This window comes from Chelon labrosus, assembly GCF_963514085.1.
Source record: "Chelon labrosus genome assembly, chromosome: 11".
Lineage (NCBI taxonomy): Eukaryota > Metazoa > Chordata > Actinopteri > Mugiliformes > Mugilidae > Chelon > Chelon labrosus.
In genome coordinates, this window is record NC_140344.1 from 20,670,789 (window position 1) to 20,694,528 (window position 23,740).

General features: G+C 44.2%; 2 protein-coding genes across 4 annotated transcripts in view; one reads left to right on the top strand and one right to left on the bottom strand.

Annotated features, from left to right (window-relative positions):
- Positions 1-4,827, top strand: part of brsk2a (BR serine/threonine kinase 2a) — a 157,630-nt gene extending 152,803 nt beyond the window's left edge. The window contains exons 18-19 of the mRNA XM_084554413.1: positions 1,073-1,162; positions 4,608-4,827. Of these exons, the coding sequence (XP_084410539.1) occupies positions 1,073-1,162; positions 4,608-4,780 (263 nt within the window). The 3' untranslated portion in view covers positions 4,781-4,827. The remainder of the gene's footprint in view (positions 1-1,072; positions 1,163-4,607) is intronic.
- A 1,694-nt stretch (positions 4,828-6,521) lies between these two features.
- Positions 6,522-23,740, bottom strand: part of abtb2b (ankyrin repeat and BTB (POZ) domain containing 2b) — a 44,747-nt gene continuing 27,528 nt past the window's right edge. For all 3 annotated transcript variants that reach the window (XM_084555762.1, XM_084555763.1, XM_084555761.1), the window contains 16 exons: positions 23,322-23,471; positions 20,215-20,428; positions 14,203-14,355; positions 13,871-14,036; positions 13,673-13,762; positions 13,376-13,477; positions 13,015-13,111; positions 12,205-12,340; positions 11,446-11,723; positions 11,177-11,355; positions 10,978-11,083; positions 10,221-10,323; positions 10,041-10,128; positions 9,860-9,928; positions 9,104-9,217; positions 6,522-8,953 (listed from right to left, as the gene is read on the bottom strand). In XM_084555762.1, coding sequence (XP_084411888.1) covers positions 8,720-8,953; positions 9,104-9,217; positions 9,860-9,928; positions 10,041-10,128; positions 10,221-10,323; positions 10,978-11,083; positions 11,177-11,355; positions 11,446-11,723; positions 12,205-12,340; positions 13,015-13,111; positions 13,376-13,477; positions 13,673-13,762; positions 13,871-14,036; positions 14,203-14,355; positions 20,215-20,428; positions 23,322-23,471 — 2,279 coding nt within the window. In that variant the 3' untranslated portion in view covers positions 6,522-8,719. The remainder of the gene's footprint in view (positions 8,954-9,103; positions 9,218-9,859; positions 9,929-10,040; positions 10,129-10,220; positions 10,324-10,977; positions 11,084-11,176; positions 11,356-11,445; positions 11,724-12,204; positions 12,341-13,014; positions 13,112-13,375; positions 13,478-13,672; positions 13,763-13,870; positions 14,037-14,202; positions 14,356-20,214; positions 20,429-23,321; positions 23,472-23,740) is intronic.

Sequence of the window (23,740 nt, forward strand, 5' to 3'; positions counted from 1 at the left end):
AGTATGTGTTTTCAGTGCTGGAGCATATGGAAACTGTCGCAGATGTAAACTGTACTCAGAGAGAAATGCAAATCAGTAAAGAAACTAACAGTAAGGAAAGTCAGAATGTCGTCCTCGGTACCCCCAAATCTCAAGACACCACGTATTGTCGTACTTGAATAAAGCTGAGGTCCATACAGAAAAGGTTAGAGTACAAACCCAGAATCTTACAGTTGTGAACCTTGCATTTATTCTTATGCAGTTCTGAACAGCTGGTTTTCCATCTCATTAGACTTATAGAGGTCTTGGGAAATCCGAGCTCACGAGTGCCACTTACACCTCGATTGCAACGCCGCCACACTCCAAACTAATTTAATTAAACTTCGGTTATATCCAGCAAACAAATAAACCTAAAGTGCTGTTTTTGGAGGTGGATGTTTTCAGACCTGCTGCCGAAAAACAATGGCTCTCTGAGAATTTTAAAAGTTCTTGCAGTCCCGAACGCTTGATAAGATTTTCAAATCTCCCCGAGCGCGACAAAATGAGGTCTGGCTATGCAAGATTACGTTTTATGCAACCATGTGTCTGCTTAATTGTGCAGAAACACACACAAACACACACACACACACATACTGTGTGGGGCACATCTGAGTGTAATAGAGGCTGGTTCTTCATGTCGCTGACCATATACTGTACACAACAGGTGGACAGCAGGAGCTCACAGCAGCACTCCTCTCTGGCCTCCATTTATCATCTCAGACTCTCTGCAGTTTTCCAGCTTACAGTTTACACCAAGTTCTTGCTGTTGCTTTTTTTCTGCTCTTCATTATTCCTTATTTTCAACATGCTTTCCTGTCTGTCCTTATGCTGCTAACTGCATATCTCGTTGCTACTGAGCAGGGATTTTGAGTTGTCACAGTAGGGAAAGCATGTTTATGATGGCTGCATTTTGCCATTTTGCCACTGTCATGGCTTTCATGAAACTGAGCCATCATTAATTCCACCTGTGTTTCTGCGACGGCTCAAAATGTTTGCCATAAAAAGGGCCTGTCATTCCTACATTCATGCCATGTGTTTGTGTATCTCTTTTAAGGACCTAGCCGGCGCTTCAAGAGAGTAGTAGAGTCAATCCAGAGCCAGTTGTTAAGCACACATGACCAGCCTGGGGTCCAACAGCTATCCGGTGAGTAACAACCAGTTTTGTTTTAAAGAATACATTTTGATTCCAAACCTTTTTTTTTTTCAAAGCCTCTTCAACCCTACTCCTTACCGCCTCATCCACCCATTTCCACCCCCTGATGAACTACTATCACCGCTGTAGCTGAGCTTAATCCTGCCCCTTCTCTTTCTTGCGCTTGAAATACCCGAGCCACCATCTGCTTCTCGAAACAGCTTCCTTTGCATGCCCGTGCTCCGCTGCCATGACGAGGACTAGACCACAGGTCAAAATGTTGTCTTGTTGCCCCGGCAGTGGAGATTAGATTAGTGGTAGGGTGCGCTGATTCGCATTCTCTTACCCCTACTTCCAAGACTTACCACCCGAGCCTGTCACCATGGCAACACCACTGCACCTCAACGCGATCCCACAATGCACTGCGCCGTGCGGCGACGCCACACCTGCCAAGTGTTCTCTCCCTCTCTTGGTCTTTCTCTCGACCGTACGAGACAACCTCCCCGTTTTCTCCCGTCCGCCAGCCTCTTGCGGCCCCTCTCAAGGCGAGATACAAAAAATCAGGCAGCGTTGACGTTATTAGAACATCCTTTCTTTTTTTTATCTCGTCTTCCCTGAGTCTTTGAACATCTTTAAGCCTCTTCTTGCCCCGCCGTGGCTTTATTTGTTCCCTCAATGCACAGTCAGGATGATGAAGAGAAAAATAGGGATTCCTTCTCCCTCCCTTCTCTGTTTTGAATCACTGCTCTGTTTGTGTGCGCCATCTTCTTTATAAGAGCTCCATCTGCTGGTCAAATAAGGAAACAACATCAATCTGTTTTTATTTGTCAGGGAGTTGTGCTGTTTTCTGCAATTTCATCCCCTGTGTAAATCGCTCCTTTTCTATCTGAATGTGTGTGTCTCTCTATATCCTCTTTAACCCATTTTCCAGTTGCATGTCAGACTCAGCTTACTCCCGTCATAGTTACTGGAACTACTGTGCGATAGTTTATTGGTGTGATGTATATATGTTTACTCTGCGTCTTTTATGCAATATTCCTCTCCCTGGCACTCAGAAATGAACAGCAGCCATGACAGCTGTTGCAATGTCTAACAGTCTGCTATCGTCGCCGTGCCTCAGTAAGTTTACCAATCATGTTTGATCTTTTATATTGTCGAGCTCATTACCAGCCTGAGGTGTGGGAAGGGTGAAATTATAATAAATTACTTTAGATGAGGTTTTAATGACTTCAGCAAATTGCCAAATTACATTGTTAAGAGCACAGTTCAGAGTGCTATGCATCATACGAGAACCGCTTAAAGCCGTCGAAGATGCTGCAGATTGCATTACGAAGCATAAGTAATGAAATGCCGTGTTGTTGTTGGAGTTTTCAAAAGTGTCAAAAACTCAGTGATCTGTTAGATAAATTCTGTGTCTGTGATTATTATCAAACACCGTGGTACGAGCCTTAAAACGGGTCAATGTAAGCAAAGCCAAACTCTTTTGCCCTTTGACCCCCTGACACGCCCTGAGTGCTGCCTGACCACAAGGCCTTTAAAAATAAAAGCCATGGGCTAAGTAATTAAGAACAGAAATGGCTTTGCATACCAATGCGTGTCAAACAAAAAGCGTCATCAAGTCGTGGTCATTATGTGCCCTAATCACCAGTAATGACACCATACCTGGGAGCCCAGCTTAGGAAGACAATAGAGAAGTGAAACAATAGAAGGAGGGGGCTGTAGCAGACATGCTGTAAGAATATTCATTTATTTTAGGATGGTGTTTTATTGAACAGGCAACATTTATTGAGTTAAACACTTTTTTTTCCTTTTTTTTTGCCGTTAAAAAGTATTTGCGAGGTTTGTGGGAGGACTGCAGGGACCAAGTGTGGAATTGTTCCGAGAGGAAGAAGGGACATTAGGGAGAAGTTAGCTGCAATCATTTTACAGCTGGATAATGGAGCCGTCAAAACAAACTGCGGCGTATTTCACACACATCCGCGCGCGCGTACACAAACACAAAAGAGAGACAAACACAGAGACACGATCGCTCACTCGCGCGTACGCAAAAGTTTTCTCTAATCTGCGGGCTATTGTAGGCGGCCTCCACGCTGGCAGTAAATATCGATTGTTAGACGTTTTAACGCATGCAAAGAGATTCCGCTTTTACAGCATGTTTTTATCAACTGCTGAATGATGCACACACTCCAGCAGTGCAGCGCGTGTGTGCGTGTGCTTTGCCGTCTGTTTTTGCTGATGTTGTCACTGTTCATTTGTCGGCCCACAGGACTCTATCGTGCAAATGGCTGTTCTGCCAAGTGTTCAGAAAATAGTCTCGTTTGTGACAAATACTTCCCAGAGATGTGTGTGTGCACCATTAACATAAAGTACACTGACTCTGTATTTGCTCCATTACTCGTGTTTGGTGTCCTTACCACACCCGCCTACCTGCGAAGATCGGACCATTGAGACCCTGCTGAAAAACTGTGTGTATTTAGCAAGAGATCATTTGCATGCACACTATGAACCACACACACCCTCTGTATTTATCTCACGGTGATTATAGTGTTTTAGAAGTAATGAATCTGTATTATTTAGCATCCCCGCCTATTTTATTCAACACGCGACATCGGTTGAGGAAATATTTATGGCTTCAATGCATCATTAAATGAGGCTCATCGCAATTTTAACAATTTATTGCTACAAATAGTTGGCACAGTGTTAGTGGAGCCTGTGTGACCAGGTTTTATGGTTGTAAGTGTATATATCTGAAGTAGAGTGAAGAAACGTGTTGGTTAAACTCGCCTTTGCACCAGAGAAGTCCAACATCACTGCATGCCACGCGTTTAACTCCGTAAATCAACTTAGCGTTGGCAAGATCTAAGTTGACTTTCAGGCCTGTAATGAACTCTGAGTACGCTCTAGGACCTCTTAGGTTTGGCATTGCCAAAGGAGACGCTGATCCATCTTATCCCTCTGGGGCAGCTTTGTCTTGAAGCTCCAGGCTTTTGCATTTTCCCCCTACTATCATCTGTCCTGCATCTGGCTGGCTAGAACTGCACAGGCACACAGATGTCAAACAAAGTCTACTCTTTATACACATAATGAGAAAAAAAACTATATATTTAATTATGTGGAGACTGACGGTATTATTTGCTTTAATTTCTAGTTTTCCAGCAGAAGGATCTTGTGTGTTTTCATTGGTCGTGCTGTGTCATGTGCATGATATTCGGGAGCTCACCCAACATGGCTGTCCTCATCCCCGCTGTGTCTGTCGCTCTCCCTCCTCCTCGCCTCTGCTTGCTCTGTCGTCTGTAGCCACGTCTCTATCCTGTGTGCCCCACTGTTCATTAGTTTGTTTGTTCTCTCTCTTCTCTCTTTCCCCCCCTTTTTTTTTTCTCTCCTCTTCTCTTCCCGTCTGTGTACCTAGGCAGCCCATTGAGTAACTTCTTTGACGTAATTAAACAACTTTTTTCAGACGAGAAGAATGGACAGGTGCCCTTCCCCCCTGGCACGCCGTCCAAGCACTGCCCCTCACCCATGCACGTCCGGAGGCACGAGCCGGAAAATAATGACACCAAATTCCCGTCCGCGGGCCGAGACAGAGCCAAGTTGTCGGTGGCGTCTGTGGGGACACAGGAGGAGTCTTAGACCGAGGCGATGTGTAGTCGAACCAGTGCTAAAGCCATCCCAGTATCACTATAAGCCAGCGGCACAGAGAGAATACTCTATCTGTACATAGCTAGATGTACATAATCACTTATGGACATCTTTTGTATAAATTACTTTATATAGATAGAAATATATTGAGAGAATCAAAGTGATATTTTACAAACCTCATACTGCACCTACATACCAAACACAATCCTTTCCTTCCATTACCTTTTCCATTATCCCTGAATATCCACCATCACTAACCACCACTTCCCCAGCCGTCAAATCACTTGAGGCCCATGCTCTGTTTTTTGCACCCTTGCTGCTGCTAACCTGTGTGATGACCTGACTTGTTTCTGACACCAGGAATTATCCAGAAAACCTATTAAAGCCCATCCTCCTGCTCCCCGCTCCATTCGTCCTCCCTCGACCGCCCCTCCACCACCGCCACCCCCTCGAGCGTGCCAGCGGAGACGGACATTTGTTGACGGAGAACTGCTTTTAGAGGTGCGCTGGGGGGGAGGGGGTTACCATGGAAACAAACCCCACATGCAGACTTCTACCTTCATCTTCCTCCGCACCTCCTGCTCCACCTCTGGCCGCCATCAGTAGAAGTAGATTAAAATCCCGTAGTGTTGCCCCATCTTAGAAACACATCATCCACCACGCATCCCAATAAGATCAGATCGCCCTACCCTCGCCAACCAGCCCTTTCCCTCTCTTTGAGTTCAAGGAACATTAGTTAATTGAAAGATTTGTTGAAAACACTGATGACACTACATACAAAAAAAAACATATACATGCACAGGTTCAGTATGCACAGAAAACTCTGGGATGTATTAACACTGACAAACATCATTGAAAAACAAAAAAACAAAAAGACATGCAGAAACACGAGGAGGAGAGAAGGGAGAGGAGTTTTGTGGAAAGCCCAAACAGCCGACACAGATGCTTGCTGGATTGTAATTGTTTGCTTTTTAATGTACTTTCTTTGTGAAGAACTGGGTTTGAAATACTGACTTTATTAGACTTACTACTATTGCTGCAAACGGACTGGAATTGTGATTTCAGAGAGGAGTTGGGTGCGAGCAGAACAAGGAAGGGGGACAGAGATGAATTGATAGTATGGGGTTGGGGGAGGGACGTGGGTGGGTATGTGGGTATTTAAATTGAATGATCTATTCTGTTGTACAGACTAATATCATTTCTTATGTAAAAAAAAGAGAAAAAAAAAGAAATGTCTAGTTGTGACACAATGTTTAGATACCATAGGAACAGGTTGGTAAACCTGCGCCTGCCACATAATGTTTTAAATTTTAAATTCTTCTGTGTATTTTTGTTACATGATCACTTACGTCTTTGTTCGATTGACCTAATAATGATCCAAACATTCCTGTTTCATGTTATCTGCGGCACTTTGTCTTTGATTTTCCATTTATATACCTCTCTCTTAGTCTCACTTACCAGCAGTAGGAGTAGAGGAACTAAAAAAAAAACAAAAAACAATGACGTGATAAATGCAATTGTGGATATTTTTGTATTGTTGTCCTTATTTATTCATGTTTGTTCATCTCACTGTTTGATTTCCTAATTTATTATAACTTGGCTATTTATATGAACAGAGCTGTTAGGTCAGTTGAATGTTATTTATTACCCTCTTGTGTGTTCGTTAATGGGACAACATTTTGAAGAAAAAAAAAGATTTTTTTTTTCTTTCTTCTGTTTTTGGTCTGACTTTAACAGAATTACGTGAACTTTGACAAGTCACAAATTCTCTATTCCCTGACCTCTCCGAAGAGGGAAAGAGAACTTGTGGGAACGCTCTAAAAAAAAATTATTTACCAGTAATTTAAGAATGTAGACTTAGCCTCTTTTTGGAGAGGGAATATGCTCTTCTATTGATATTTGTCAGTTTCATATTATTGTGCGTGTAGGCCAGAGCCTGACGAGAAGGACGCCACAGATCCCAATCTGCTTCTTCTCTTTGTAAATAGACAGACAAGCTGTGGGGGTTGATAGTCTTCTCAACCGTGCTGGGGATTCCTGCTCTATGCTTTTAGCTTGTATTGCTGTGTGCATGTCAAACATGAGCTTTTCTTTGCATGGCTTTAGTGTTATTGTTCCATGCCAAACTCACTCCTTCTCTCAGCCTTCATTGATTCTCTCTCTCTCTCCACAAAACTACCTTTTAAAGTTTAAATTCCCCCTCTGTCCCTTAATTTCTTGCCCTGTCTGTTTTTATTTCTGGCCTTCTTTTTTATTGTCCCCTTTGGTCCTGCTGATCTCTTTCCTCCTCCTCCTCCTTATCTTGTGCACAACATTTTTGAACGATGCTTCCTATACTCTGTACCTCTCTCTGGAAGGCTCGGAGATCTGGGGCTCCCTCTACCTGTTGGTAGATGAGGCACGGGGAGGGGATACCAGTACTACAAACACAAAGCAATACCCTGATGTTCACCCTCCTTTCTGTTTTCTACAATGGGAAGCTAGCAGCACTAAAGGACATCCAATGATTCTGAGGCCCAGAGGGGTCTTTTGACAGAGCAGGAACAAAACTGACTGATGTAATCCCCATATAACATAACTGTGAGCATCTTCAGTGCTGAAACAAATAAACTCATTCAGTTATAGTGTGTTTGTTTTCCTTATTTACGATGGAACATGTATGGGTAAGTGAAGACCCGAAATGAGCAGGTAAAACTAGTTTTCATTGTATTGTAATACAAAAATATATTACGTTAATATTAATCTCGTATAATTGAGCGTTTCTCTTTACTTCACCTTCCCAGCATTTCCTGTAAGAATGTATTTTACTTATTTGCTGCATATGTAATTACTTCCATCCCCAGGTTTGTGCATTTACAAGTATGACGTCCTCCTGGTTTCAGGTGAGTCCACACTAATTCACACATGGATAGCAGTTAAATGTTTTAGGATAGTTTGAAGCAGTAAAAAAAAACAAAAAACAACCGTCTTTGTTTACCAGGTTTATTACAATATTCAGCAATTAAAACAGACTTTAGCCGTCCATGTCCCATGTCGGAATGAGCTGCTATACCTGTGTAGAAGCATTAAACCTCAGCATACACATGAGCTTAATTAACTGTTGGAGTGTACCTGGAAAAACAACTGAAGCACTTTTTTTTTTTTTTAACAATAATATTAATAATTTGCTTGGATTAAAAACAAAATAAAAAAGGGAACACCCCATTAAATACTCTCACATCTTTTTCTCTTTAAATAGAAAAGGTCCATCCCACTCTTCAGTAAGTGTTTTGTAACTCCGGTCATACGTTTAAAAAGGAAAATAAAAACATACAGTTATATTAAACAAAAAAAAAAAAGTTAATTCAAAGTGTACATCAACACGGGAGGCACTGAGGCTTCGTCCTTCCTCCCACTCTGCAATACGAGTCCGTAGGGTACAAAGTCAGTCTATTATCACTTTACATAGCTTCTGTGAGAACCAGGAGGGTGCCGCTAATCCCAGTCCTCCAAGGCAATTATTTATTTTGGCAGTTTTGTCCAGTAGAGGGCAGCAGTGTCTCATTGTTCAGATTTTTTTTTTTGCCACTTGTTGCATCCATCTTTTGCTTCTCCGTTTAAGCTTCCTGAGCCCTGGAGGGAAAGCATCACATTGTCCAATTTTCTTCTTCATAAACTTGTTGTACATCACAACGACTCAACACGGTCTGCTTGAAACACTGTCCACAAAGCTATGCGTGAAACCTAACTGCTGCCAAACTTCTCACTGATCTGGTGTCCCAAGTGTCAAAGCATTGTGGAAGTTGCCCCTAAACATAGAGGCGGCATCAAATGTCGCTAATAAATGTCCATATGTGTGCAACTCGGACTGCTCCTAAAGATCTGATCAGGAATAAGATGGAACGTCCATTTATTTCTGTCATCTCCCTGCAGCATCCCGCCGCGTGGCCTTCAGACTCGAGAGGTGACGTAAAGAGAACGTAGTCGCCGAGCCAGGGTTGCTTCCAGTTCCTCCAGAGGCGTGTCTCCCCGGCTGTGGGTCAGCGTATTGGCGGAGTTGTTCCCTTGTCGGGCCGCAGCGGGTCCCAACAGCAGGCTCCTGAAACCCTCTCTGTCCAGCAGCGCGGGCATCTGCTGCAAGAAGTAACCTTCACAGAATGACCCCAGCTCCACTGAATTGTGTGCCTGGAAAAAAGGATAATTGAATGGTCAGGTATTAGCTTTTGACAAACGTAATCCTATTTTCATTGTAATATACAATATTTTACTGTATATTGTTTTGTTATCTGAGTAACAGAATATCCAATATGGTCCCGGCTTCACAGTGTACATTACCTTGGCTGTCTTGTAGATGCTGACTGCGTTATCCAGGTTTATGTGCTGAGAGCAGATGAGTTCACAGTGTCTTTGTAGCGCCCCAAGACGGAACATACTCGCAGCTGACAAAAGCTGCAGGGAAAAAAAAAAAAAAAAAAAAAAGAATGTTGGAGAATTACTGTCATGCTTCAAGAACCTAAGAACCTACACGCAGAGCTTAGTTTAATTTAATAGACTCCTGTAACTCGCATTTCATGTTCACGTTTGATTTCAGTTTGAATTGCATTTATTGGAGAGTTTAATTATTCACAAATTAAATTTTCCTTAAAACCCATTGAAAATGGTTTATATAGTAATACACAGCAACTCCAGGCGTAATTAAACCCTGCGAAGAGTAGACTGCATGAAAGAAACCTGTACAGGTGCATGTGGGGGAGCTAGGCCAGACAGGTTGTTGCTGTTTATTTTACATTGTCCACAGTTACGCGCTTATTTGTGAGTGAACATGTGGTTTGCTGTGTCAGTGATTAGCAGTTTCACAAACATTATAATTCAGGTAAAATCTAAATAAACTTGGGGATTTCCAGTAAGGGCAATTCATGCAGGGGTTAAGCACTACTTTGAACCCACTGTTTCGTGCTCCATGTGCCCACACGGGGTTTTTCCTCCCAAAGGTCAATGGTACGTTAATTGGTGATTCTAAATTTGAGTGTGAATTCTAACGTGCTCTCTGATGTCTAAGAACTGAAATGTTTCAGATAAAGTGATTCTCACCTCCAACAAATCCGATACATTAGTTTTCAGGGACTCAGTTCCTCCACAGTACAGGTATGACATCATCATCTGCAGAGAGGTCAAATATCTCATTTAGGAACATGTGACTAAATACAGTAGTTTTCTAAGTAATATGTGTGTTTTGTCATATGCAGTGCTAATAAAAGCATATATTTCTTACCTGGAAAATGCTGTACTTGATGTCACTGATCTCAATCTCCTTGTTGGTGTTTCCATCTGGTCCAGAAGATGCCAGCAGAGACTTGAATCTAAAGGAAAAAAAAAACATCTTAGTCAAAACCTTTCAATGAAAACCATTTTTTAAGGTCTCAACGAAGAGTGTGAAACCGTCTGCACTCACCTGTCCGAAGCAGTGATCAGAAGGACTCTGTGTCCGTAGAACGGTTTCCCCTCCACCACAAATGTCACATCTGACATCTCCTTGTTATTCAGAAAGTGAGGATCTGAGGAAAAACACATCAGCACCTTCTTACAACTGAATTTGTTAAACTTGAAAGATAAAGAAAGACTTGAAAAATAATCAGCCAATTAGACACTAATGAAAGTACTATCAAACACCAATCAGGCATAACATTATGACCACCTTCCTAATATTGTGTAGGTCTCCCTTGTGCCTCCAAAACAGTTGTGACTCATCAGAGAATGGACATGGGTCTTCTGAGGGTGTCCTGTGGTGTCTGGCAACAGAATGTTGTTTGTGGGGGACCTATGGGTCCTATGGGTTGAGGGGCCTCTTTGGATCCAGTGCAACTCACAGATACTTGATCAGTTTGGGATCTAGTGAATTTGGAGGCCAGGTCAACACCTTGTGCGGTTTTTCATGTTTTTCAAGTTGTTCCTAAACTGTTTTTGTGTGTGTGCCTGTGTCAGGCTGCATCCTGCTGGGGATGGCTGCTGCCATCAAGGGGTGTCATTGCTATGGGGTGGGGGTGCCTGCTCTGGCGTAGGTGGCTGGTACTTGTCTAAGTAACATCGACACGAATGCCAGGTCCCAAAGTTTCCCAGTATTGTCACAAGATGGTCAGTGTTATTTACTTCCCCGGTCATAATGTTATGCCAGATTGGTGTATGCACCTATGGAATCATCGCGTCCTTACCCAACTGTGCTGAAAGAGTTGCCTTCATCTCAGGGACGTTTGGAAGCGGCGCTGGGCCGAAACAGTGACTAAAAATAGCTGCCAGCTGCTGAATAATGGCATCATTCTGGAGGAAAGTTATAGAGAATGGGGTCAGGGCTTTGTCACATAAATCTAAACTCATATCATACTTGACATTTAGGTTTGTGTTTGATGGTACCTTAGTGGTACGCAAGATCGTGAACATAAGGGGCAGGCCTGTGGTGACCAGCTCCTCGCAGTAGTCCTCTTCTCTGATTGTGGTGAAGTCCCTGAGGAGGGAGAGGGTGACCCCTGCCCTGGACTGCTGCTGAGCACAACGAAGAGATTCTAGCCATACGTGTAGTTTCCATGGTACACCTGGGTAGAGAGAGAGAGAAAGGAACTGTTATTTTGTTTTCTATCAACTCGAAAAGTAAGCCCGTCGTAGCCTAGTGATCTGATATCTACCCATGGCACGTAGCTCCATGGTGACGTCCAGGTAGCCGTGCTCAGCGCTGTAGTAGCTGGCTTCCTGCAGAGCCTTCATCCTGGCCTTACAGAGCTTTGGTATGCCCACCTCTGGCGTCGCCATAGGGCCGTTGGAAGGGGTCTGCAGGGGGGAGAGAGGGAGGAAAGGGCAGATCCTAGCCATCTCATCTTCCACCCCCTCAGCCAAGATCTCCTCCAGAGACAGGACATCCTCTTTGACTTGCTGGGGCTGAGTCAGTAGTTTTCTCAGGACGTTCCTGGCAAGATAAATGGGAGGAAGAAGGGGAAAGAAAGAAGGCGAGCGAGAAAGGAAGCAAGGAAAGACAGCAACAAAGCATGCAGTCATTAATATACACCCAAACAGCAACACATACTTCCATTTGTGTGACCCTGTAGCCTCCTCCCTGATTACATAATCTGTCACATTCACTATGGAATGTGAACTGTTGAGTCTACATTGTGTTCACACATGCACACAGTGAACAGGTGGAGAAGTGTACACTAGCAGATGGTGTTCAAAGACAGATGGATCCTTAATAGAACAATTTTCTGACACTTTCAAGGTCTTGTGTTTCATTGCATTGCATGAAAGGATAAACCTCTTCTCAGCTCTGAAATGTAAACCTGGTTCTAGGGTGCAGACATGGTACAGGCTATATCTGGTGCAAGAGCTTACAGTTCGTACTCGGTTGAAAACACGGGCTCAGAGATTTTCAAGTCAAACTGAAGGACTCGTACCTGTGCCCGTGTGCAGCGGCATGGCTGAAGCAGTTCATGTCTTCGTAGAGGGATGAGGTCAGGGCATTTCCATCGTGGGTCTTTGATAAGGGGTCAGCTCCTCGCGCCAGGAGCAAACTCACCATTTCATAGTTGCCTTGGGAACAGAGAAACAGCCAGTTATATAGAGATACAGCTAAACACAGTATATTTAGCAAGTATCTTCAGTGCATTTATAACCACTATCAGTTGCTGATAATCCATTGTTCTCGTTTGTATTTGCTTTTATTGCCGATTTTAATTAGTGTACTGACATGTCCCCATTCTACTTTTAGTTCACTTACTGCATTTCTTTTCCAGTCTTAAACAAGCAGCACCATCATATTAGAAACTATTTACACACTGTCACTGCTGCTATGCAGAGCATGTGTCTCTTTTAACTTGAGCTATGTGTGGCTTTCAGATGATTCCCCAGAGGAATCCTGCCCAGAGGCTACTAAACAACCTCAGGCAGCATTTTACTGCCGCCACTGCACCTTCATTTACTCTCATTTCCTCATTCCTCCTGCCAATTCACAACTTAATCCTGTGTTATTCTCGGTGGTCATTGGGAAAACTAGCACGCATTTTGCAGAAAGCAACAACAGCGGCTGTCGTTCACTTCTCCTTTTTGCCTTTGCTTAGCTCTCCTACAGATTTTTCTGCCTCTGTAATTTAGTAGAAAGTAGTAATTTAGTAACCATACATCGAATCAGGACACAGACACTGTAAGCCAGAGAACACTTTAACATCAGCTGTGCCTTGAGCTGTAGCGCGCGTGTGTTTGCCCACCTGCTGCCGAGGCCAGCTGCAATGGGGTGTCTGCCGTGTTCTCCTGTCCGTTGCGGACCGCGGCCCCTTCCACATTGGCCCCTGCGTCCAACAGGAGCTGCAAAGGCACATTACATTTGTTATGGTATATGACATCTTGTAACTCGTTTATGGCTTGACCTCTGAACTCATATTTGTCAAGCTACATTTTTATTAAGTATAACAACACATGAGCAGTTTGCTCCAGGCCGAGTAGAGCATGTATTGTGCATACGAAGCAAGATGTTTTCCTTTGAGGAAAAAAAAGTCCATGTTAAATTAGGCCTTCATACAGTAGCTAAATGTGATGGTGGCTTGTGTGAGGTGTGCATGTGATTCTGACCTGCACGACAGAGATGTGTCCGTGCAACACTGCAAATGTGAGGGCCGCCCAGTGTCGACTGTCAGGATGCACAGAGGGGTGTTTTGGGGAGCATGGTGGAACCTGAAAAGAAGAGGACTAATCAGTAATCAAGATCATGCACTCAAGGAAATACAAAGGAAAATATTACTTTAGTGAATCATTAATTACAAAATGTATAAATCTTCTGTCATCAATAGACATAGAAGTATATATAATGTACAATATGAAACTGAATCTGTCCTTCTGATTGTGTTGGATAACTTGGAGCATATTTACCGCCACATCGAGGTTGGCCCCGGCATCAATCAACATCTGGACGAGGGCCTCATCTCCAGCTGCACAGGCGTACATCAGAGGGGTCATACCCTGGAAACAAGACGATCAAATGCGTGAGAAATTACAACATTATGTGGATTGTTCGCGTCATTACAGCGTGAAAGATAAATGCACATGTACGACGTGTGTGTTCCCAACCTGGTCGTCCATGCTGTTGACGCCGTCTGGCCCCAGCAGATCGATGGCTTGGCCAATGAGATCCGTGCGTCCACAGTTGAGCATCCGAAAACCCAAATCTAGATGGAACTTATCCGTGGCGGCCTTGGAGTCCAGGCGCTTGAAGGAGCTGAAGCAACACTCAGGCCTGGAAGAGATAAATGAACGGCTAAGTATTAATGTACCCTCTAATTGATAACTGAACTCAACCTGCTCAATCAGTTTATAGGTCACTGGTCAGGTCTGGATTTCATGTTTAGAACCCGAGCAGGACAGGCCCAGTAAAGTGTGTGTGTGCGTGTGTTCTCATTTACTTTAGCTGTCTTGGCTCACAGTCCAGTCCTGGCAGGAGAAGCCTGGCGGTCTGTCTCACATCATCGCTGTCCACCAGTAGACTCTTGCGATGCTCGGCGTGAACTATGGCCACCCTCATCCACTCCATCAGAGGTGGCAGCAACAGAAATGGCCTGTAAAGAAATTATTTTTTAATTATTTGTAAAATGATTTGGATCGCTCCGAACACTATCTGTTGTAGTAAATCAGCAAACTCAGGCTCTGATGTAAGACTTTATCAACACTTATGATTCAGTCATGTAGATTGGGAACTCATGCTATGCTTCTATGTGACTCATTCTGTGTCTGGTCTGGTGAGACACCTTTAAGCAAAGCCCCTCACACTCACATGCACGTATAAACTCTGCACAGTGTGTGCGTCACCTCTGTTTGCCTCGCTCTAACAAATGATACACAGTCTGCATTCTCGTGCAATGTCATCAAGCACAAACTCTCAAATGGCAGATGTGTGCGCGTGACTGCTGCGTGTTTACATGCTGGTTACCAGGAGGTACAGTTAAACACCTGCTTTCCTTGCTGCACCATGAAGCGCGGGGCTTCAGTTGCGCTGTGGTTTGATCACAACAAAACACTGGCTCCTGAATAATAAGCCTATTTTTAAACCAACGGCGGCGGAATAAATTACGCGCAGGGACGGGAACAAAAGGTGCAATTATACGCGTGTTCTCAGATCTTAACCAAAAAGAGAACCGCAAAGGTGATGGCACTATAAAAAAATAGAAATGACAAGCAAGTTTAACTTGAAGGAAAAAGACAAAATGCCATCAGTCCTGGAGAAGCAGTGAGAATGAACATTAAGAGAAAGCATTAAAGAGAACAGAAGCCTTGATCTGCTGTGGTATTGGCAAGCGTGCAATTCTGAAAGTCAGCTGGATCAGTTGATTGCTCTCTCTGTCTCCATTGTCCCCATCTTACGCCTATTCTTCTAAATCCTTTTAGAAAGCACTGTTGATGTGGCTATCTGTAACGTCACGTCTAGACTGTTATCTAGTATTAATCCCTCACTGTCTGTGCCTTTCTCTCACCACAGATGCATAGAATGCGCCTGCGAACAATGACACATCGCCGTGAATGTTACTGTTGTTTGCTATAGATCCCGCAAAGCCTCAGTTAGATCATGTTAATGAGTGTTTGAACACTGCCACCGCGTCATCTCGAGTTCTTAAGCTTTCTCCTGCTGTGATGTTATTCTAATCAAGGGGGATGCAATCACTCTTAGCGCATGTCACCAATGCAGGAGGCAACCCTGTGCAAAGGCACGAGCAGTGTATATAAGAATATAGCATTATAGTGTGGGGTTGTAGTTACAGTCAATGAGACCGGGGGCCCCTGCGGTGCCATTTATCCTCCTCACTGTGTTATCTTTGAGCAGCAACATGAGGTTTTGTAGCAGAGCTCCATCTGTCCAACAGCACCATGTCATTCATCACTGCTTCGTATATAATGTACATTGTAAAAGTGATCCGCCTCCATTTTATCTGAATGCTTTAATGCCTGAATTGAATTGGGGGACTGCACGTAGCTAAGGAAAGCTTTTTTATAACAAGCAGATATGATGACAGGCAAATATTACTGATGTTAGTCTGGATTAATTAAGTTTTAATAACTTTTTTATTGTTGCATATCTAAGGCCTTGAAGGGTATTTTAAGTTCCGGCAGACAGATGCTCTGTTAACCGTTTTATTTTTTGCTTTGTAGCTCTTCTGTCAGATGTTGCTTCGGTACCTAATCAGTTGGTGATCAGTCAGGAGGAGGGGTCCTGCTGTCACCCAGGCGTGACGGTTAACAAGCAGACAAGGGGCTGATGAGCAGAAGGAGGGAGGAGGAGGAGGAGGAGGAGGGGGGTGGCTAAGTATGGCTGCTAGGTGGATATAATGAAGGCTTAAGTGTTTGGGAAACGGCTCGGAGGCAGGTGGGGCATGTCTAGATGAAGAAGGGGGTTGGGTGGCAGAGTTCGGCGGTCTGTGGACAGTGCTGCGGGTGTAGAGTGATAAGAAAGTCATGTTTCTGAGCAGAGCAGAGGCTACTCGTTCTTGGGAATCAATGTTTATGCCTCTCCTAATGGCCTCCACTCAGCGCAAATTGTGCCGTGTGCGTGCGCGTCTGTTCATTCATGTGTGCATTTGTGCACGTGCGTTTGTCTTCCTGCACGCCACGAGGCATCCACCCTGCTACTTTACTGCACGCTTGCTTCGAGGCATAAACACAGCACTGGCACTGAGCCAGAACTGAGCCAGCTGCAATTTACTATAACCAGTTTTAGCGCTTATCTCTCCTGGCTCCATCCTAGACATATTCTCTGCCCTTCTCTTTATCAATCAGTCTGAGTTTTAGTGAGTAAAACATCTTAAAAGATTTCAACACGATGACATCATTTTCTTTCAAAGACTGATGAAATGAAATACTTTTAGTGAGCCTTTGACATATGTGTGTATGTGTGTGCTGGAGTGTGCCATTCGACGAATATGCAATACCACGAATCAAGGTCATGTCTGAGTACGCACCAGAGGCCCAGAAATGTAGACAAATGCAGCGTGCACTGTTAATACTGTCCTAGAATTCATCCCTATTTCTCTAACCAGCTCCTGCTCCTGCTCCCAAGTTCCGAACCTCAACCCCCGTACACCTCCCATCTGACCCCAGTGTCTGGGTTATGCCCCTCAGCCTGAAACACAAACTTTATCTTTGTCAGAGAGCCGGTGCAACATCAAAGCCATGCTGCCTGTTAACAGTGAAACTAGATAGGGCTCCTGGCTAGCCCACTGACCTGACATGCTAAGGCTACACACTGAGAAAGCAGCAGGACGTAGACACACACAGACAAACATACACAAGCTCTCCCACGCGTGTTCACACACACACACACACACACACACACACACACCCACACACACACACACACACACATAAAAATGCTAGCTCTGATTCATGGCGCCTTGCTTGCCGCCACCTGGTAGGTCATAAATGGACGTTTGGCTCAAATCGTGATCAGGTGCGTTTGAACTCTAACCTGTCCAACATGAAAAGCGACGGCTTTTCTCCCTAGGAGGCGAAATCCCACATGCTACACTGGCACCATATGTCGTGTTCATCCAATAACCCGAAGCCAGTGTGATTGAGTTCACGTTGTAAGAAACTTCAATCGGATCTTGAAGCTGACCCCATCATGGTTTGCAAAGGGTCAAGGTTAACCACTGATCTAGAGTCAGATTACACTCATAAAGGCTCCGTGAGGGGAGATGTAACCATATCTGATGTATATGTGGTTAGAAGTAAGCTCCATCCGCTACTTCTTATCAGTAACACATCTATCCATTAGTGCTCCCTTCATACGCAGAAGGACACAGAGGATCTAGGGGGTTGGGCGTCAGTTCAGGAGTGTTTGTAACTACTTATTTTAAGCAAAAAAATGGTACTTTGAGCATTTCGTCTGAACAGTGACTTACAGAGTCTGAATGCAAATATAAACAGACAGATACAAGTATGTCCTTCCTGCACTAAAGTGCAGTTTATACTACTGCAGGACATAGACGGCGGAACCTATGCATGTAGCAGATGCCGGCGCGAGCCATTTATACTTGTGCGCTCGTCAGTCTGGCTCGCTCCGTAAAGACGCCACCCAAACACTTGTTGGCGGTGTGTCTTTTTTTCCCCAGTCGGGTTAATTTTAGTTTCTACTTCCTGCTTCACTTTAATCAACGGGAACTGAAACTTTCGCTGAAATTTTGCCAACGATGAGTCACACGATGCATCTCCGAACCTCCTCAGTTAACCTTTCCATTATGTTTTCCATCTTTATTGATCCAGAACAATCAATTTGAAAACTGCGGAGGTGGAGAAGCAGCCAGAGGTACTAAAGAGGAAACATGCTCCCACTAAGCGGGCCAGCGATAGGTCTGCGTCGCCGCGATGTGTAGTTAAATTTCTTGGGAGGCGCACATTAGGATCCGGGCTGTCGCTGTAACTACGGCGTCAATTTGAAGCAGAAGCAAAAAAACGTGCATAATACTCAAACAGCAGATCATCACTCAGAACTAAGCACCGGCTTTACAGGATCATAACAAAAAAGGGTCATCTCTCGTAGTCTCAGTGATTCTGCAATAAGGCTCTCACCGGGCTCCCTATAATGTTTGATGATGTGGCCCACACAGATTTGGTGGTTTTGGGTTTCTACCAAAGATTTTATAAAGCTTTCAATAGAGGGTGAGCCGGGGAGATTGAGGGGCCCGCTGAGGGAGAGAAGCCCGTATCGTTAGCATGCGCTCGCATGGTAATCACTACCAGGTTTGCCCTGCTCCAGCATACCACCTGAGTCTGCCCCGTGTGCTGACATTCAGTCCCACGGCGAGGCAAATGGGGCTCTAAGCGTAGAGAGAGCTGGCCAATGGGCAGCAGATGTCAAGAAAGGAAAATAGAAAGTTGCAGATGTTCCCAAAACATGTTTCATCCTGCACACATAAACCAGGTTGATATACATCCAGCATTAAAAACATCTGAGAACTGAGAAGAATCACCCAGGAAAGGAGAAAGAAGGGGTGTATATTTGCTGCTGTGTTCTCTTTGATGCTAATGAGAAGCCCACCTTTGCTCACTCACACCATGTCTGTTCATCATTACATATATGGGAGCCAGCTGGCGTAGTGTGCATACTCACACATAACCGGTAACAGAATATGAGGATTTGTTAGATTTCACTTGGAAGACGTTCATGTAACTATCATCGCCTCACAGCCGTCACACTCTTATTGTAACCTAACGATAACAAACTTGTTATTCTAGAGGTTAAAACATCACTGAGGGGGAAAAAAAAAACGGAACTAAATTATGCATCCCATTTATATGATCGAGCCCAACCTTTAGGCAAGCCCCTATGCATCAGTTTAAAACGTAATTAACCTTTACACATATGAGAGCACTTTCTGCTTTACCAAATAGTTACTCAAGGAGAGGCGCACATGTCTGAGTGTTTTCTCTGAGATCCGAAAACAGATGTGTAGGCGGGCTGCAAGTGCGTTTCTCAAACAGACACACAACTGTAAATAATGATCTTACCTTAACAGTAAGCATGCACTGTAATCTCTCACACTTATCTAAACTGCCGGTTATCACCATCACTGAGGCCTTAACTCCAATGAGCACATACTGTATGCTAGGCCAACCCTAGTTTTACCAGTCCAACAGAGATGTGACTCAGTCAAGTGTTACTGTACTCCCTGTTTTCTGTGGAAACCAAACAGCATGAAAACATGCATGTCTAAAGGCACGTATTACCCAAGAAATGTGATCAGCTTATTCAGAATGCAGAAGCAGTTGGATGTTTTTTCTACTGCACCTAGATTTTCAACCATTTGTCTCAGGATGCAAAAGAAAAAAGAATGCTGTACAGCATCTCAGCAACTCTTCAAAAGCTACAAAGGCCAGGTAAGGCGAGGCAAGAAAGATCTGAGGAGACCCTAACAGAATTACAGACCATTTGCACCTCTTAAAATCTCTTAAAACCACCAGTCTTCAACCTAATTAACACCCTAAAGGTGCAATCCACCCCTCCATCAGACTAACATTAACACCTGGGAGCTTTTGCTTACTTGTAATTTACCTACAGATAATTAACACTTGAATGACCCGGGGCAATGGGATTATGGGTGAAAAAGGAAGGTGCCCTGAGTAACGGGGACATTTCTCAAGTTGCATGTTTGCATTTTTTAATTTGTGTATTTGCAGCGGCTGGAGGTTTGGCACTGACCACATAACCTCAGGAATCAAACAAAAATCTTTTCTCATTACAGATGTGATCAGGACGACAAAACAGAGTGAAATGTATCAGGGGAGAAGGAACAGAACAAAACCTATTTCCTGTGGGTGGATCCAAAATGAAAGAGGAAAAAGTCACCGAGATTAGACCAATTATTTCACTGCCGGTTGTGGACTTAGAGCATCTAAAACGCTTGTGTCAAGTCATGCATGGTTCCCACCTCTCTTTGCAAAGTGCCATGCGCGGGGGATCTAAGTTCGGGTTCTCCATGGACTCCATTTGCGGGCAGCGCAGGAAGTAGTAAAGGGTGTGGAGTGCGTCAGGCGACCAGGACACGTGCTGCTGGGGACGGGCGTGGTGGCGGGCAGGGCTCAACCCGGGACGCACCGAGCTCAGGCGCTGCATGTGGTGCATGGCACGGGACACCAAGTCACCTGGAACAAAGAAGATAGAATCAAGATGGTTAAGTAGATGCTTATTCTAATAAAAGCACAAAGCTTTCAGTAAGGCGGCACGGAAGTTAAAAAAACAAAAACACTGGAGTGGTGTTAAAAACAATAAATGGACTTCCCCGTTCAGAATAAACTCTTTGGGCCTCAAATCAAACCGGATTTCCATTTCTTTTTCCTCAACCATTTACCTTCGGTCCTTTACTCTCCCCCATGTCTCTAGTGGTATTTTCCATTAGCAATGTCATTATCTGTAAGCAAAGCCAGACAGCCAGTCTAAATAACCATTCATCTTTAATCACCGAAGGAGTTAATGGACCGACGGACAGTTGATCACAGGCTCTAATGAACTGTCCAGCTGTTTATGGACTGACACAGTTCAACCTCTGCACTAAGCGTGAAAATATGTCAGTCTGGTGTAAACACTTAAAAAGTCAAGAGAAACATGCTTGTAAGAGGAGATAATGATCCAAACTGGGAATGTAGTGGAATCATATTCAAGTGAATAGAGGTTAATTTAAATTAAATATGAAACTTGATTAGAATTAAGACAACGCAAAAAAAGGGGAGATGGAATAGAGGAGAATGCAGAGACTACATTCAGGGATAGGGAAGTGGGGGAGGGGCAGGGTGAGGCAGAATGAACGAGGGACGGGGGAGGCCAGCCTGAACTTGAGATCGTGTAACGGTCATTTAGCATAATTACCCCCGGGTTAATTTCTAACCAGATTACTGTGAGAAAAGGCGCTGCACAGCGGCCAAAGCTGAAAAGTTCACCGGTGAGAGTGTGTATGTGTGTGTCAAAGTTAAGGGGTTAAGGGAACTACGAGGGGGTGGTTAGATTGGGGGAAGCCCTCCCATAACAGGACCCCACTTAAAAATGAAGGGCCTCCTTTGTGTTAACCTCCACCAGCAGCCCCTCCAGGAGGTCTCATAGGAATTCTTGCCCAAGATGGAGAGCCTCTCCCTGGCCTTCCAGCCTATATTGTGCCCTGAAGCTAAACTAAGCACCGGGGGGTCGGTCGGAGGGATATGAAATACTTCATTCTAAGATTACAGATTATACTGGAGTCCTTGTGGAAGCCAGGATGTCAATAAACTGTGATTTAACTGCCTTTAGCAAGATCATGAGAAGATGTCAACTATACTGCTGACAATGCAATACAAATGTCTTTTTATCTGAGCTCTGTGAGGCCTCACGTTGTTTACTGGCTTTAGAATAAGTAGCTCAGTTTTGGGTTAATCCTATCCTGCTCTTTAATATTTCCCTTAGTTAACTGGACGGTCAAATAGTCATAGTTTCCCAGAGCTGGTGGAAGACCAGTCGGAAATAAAACGTTCGAATGAAGACACTTTCAGAGCCAGTGTATTAGTTACACTATATTTCCAGCAATTTTGGACATTAGCAGAAATGTCTAATATACTGCCATCCATTATCCATCATGTTTATGTATGCTGTGTGTTCATGTGTCTGGCCAAGTCCAGTTGAGAGATCCAGGAGGACCGAGCAGCTCCGCACAGATGCCCGTGTGTCTGAGTGGTCTCTGATCAAAGCGCCAAACCCACTGTGTTTTTGTTGTGCGCCCATGAATCGGCAGACACTTGCCTATGTGTGCGTTTGCAGGCGTGAATGAGTCTGGATGCCAGCCCTGCCCAGAACGGCCCGGCTTCAGGCCGCCAGAGAGATGTGGCACAAAGGACGCACTGAGCGAAAGTGAGGAAAAGAGCATGCCTGTATTTGAGAGAGCGTGTGCACTTTCTTATTGCCCCGCTAACGGTGGCTGCGCATGAACGTGGCCTTGTGCTGGAGGAACAAATGTCAGAGTGTTAGCTCATTTGGAGTAGGAAACCTATCCCTGCCCCGACCAACACTAATCTCCGTGTCTCTTCCCCTCTCCCTGCCCCGACAACCTCAATCTACCTTTCCGCAATTTCCTCATGACCCCCCACTCTCTACACATCTAAACCCGCTCCCTCCTTAAACGTAATCCCCTACCTTTCCAGCTCCCATCTCCAAAACCTCCCTCTACTCCTGTGATTTTCTCCGGATTCCTGCTCTTCATCACTGCCAGCGCCCTCACAGCTTCCAGTTTAAACAGACCACATATACAGCAGGGTACAGTACGACTGAGTGTGTCTGCGTGCCTGTGTGTTTACCAACCAACCATGTGTATGAATGAGCAGAAAGTCTCAAATTGGCAGTATTTTGGAAATCTGTCCAATCACTCATTTTTTGGCTAAAAAATATCAATAATAACATAATTTATATGCTTAAAACAATCCAAAAGAAAACACCATTCGAAGATTAAATTCACCTAACATAAACAGGGGAGATACAGCTACATTTTTAGAGGCTCAAACAGGCTGAAAGAGTCCTACTGTGTTTTTGATTAGCAAAGCAGTACGTGCGTCTTTTTTCCCCCCACAGACACTATACAATCAGAAGCATTATGTCTTTCTTCTGCAGACCTCTATGTATAGATATAGCATGCCGCTGCTTATTTTTAGACGAGTGTGCTTTAAATGACTCGCACTTTAAGGCACAAGATGAGACTCATCATCAGACAGAAACCGATAAAGAAGCCACCATCTCTGCACGCCACGTTTTCTTTTCTTTGTTCAAGAGAAGGCGAAACATATGTTCGTGGACATGGATTATGAAATATGAAGTATGGTCTGTTTGGAAACTATGACAATGTGTTTATTATCTCTGGGAATGCGTGCTCGGCTGTATTAACAAGAGTTCTTCGTAGCGTTGCAGTTATTTCTCTGTGATTGTGCAAAGACGACAGAGGAATTTAAAACATAAAAGAAATATATATCTGCTAAATTATAACCAGGACCACACACACTATTCTGAACAACTGTGTGCACTCACTAAGTTCTGAGATGCTGCCCACACAGGTAGCCAGCAGGGACTGTTCCAGCGTCCTCAGCTCCAGCTGGGCATAAGCGTCCTCCCTGCTGTCCACGGACGTCTGCTGGTTCTCCGTGTAGGGACTGAAATGGGCCGGGAGAGACAAAACACCTAGAGAGAGAGACAAAAGCAGAGACAATATAAATATGACACCTTTTTGAGCCCAGTGAACAAACCTCTACAACTTCTGCAAACATCAATCCACACTTCTCACACAGAAGTCCCCAAACAGCTTCTGGTGGTATTTGCTTAGTGTATTTGTAATCCTGGCAACATGTAACCCACACCGCTGAGGGCAGATAAACACACAAGGGAACAGCGCGCCTTGCTCTCAACACTTTCAGAAAAAATAAACGGAGCACTAGGCTAATACAAACAAA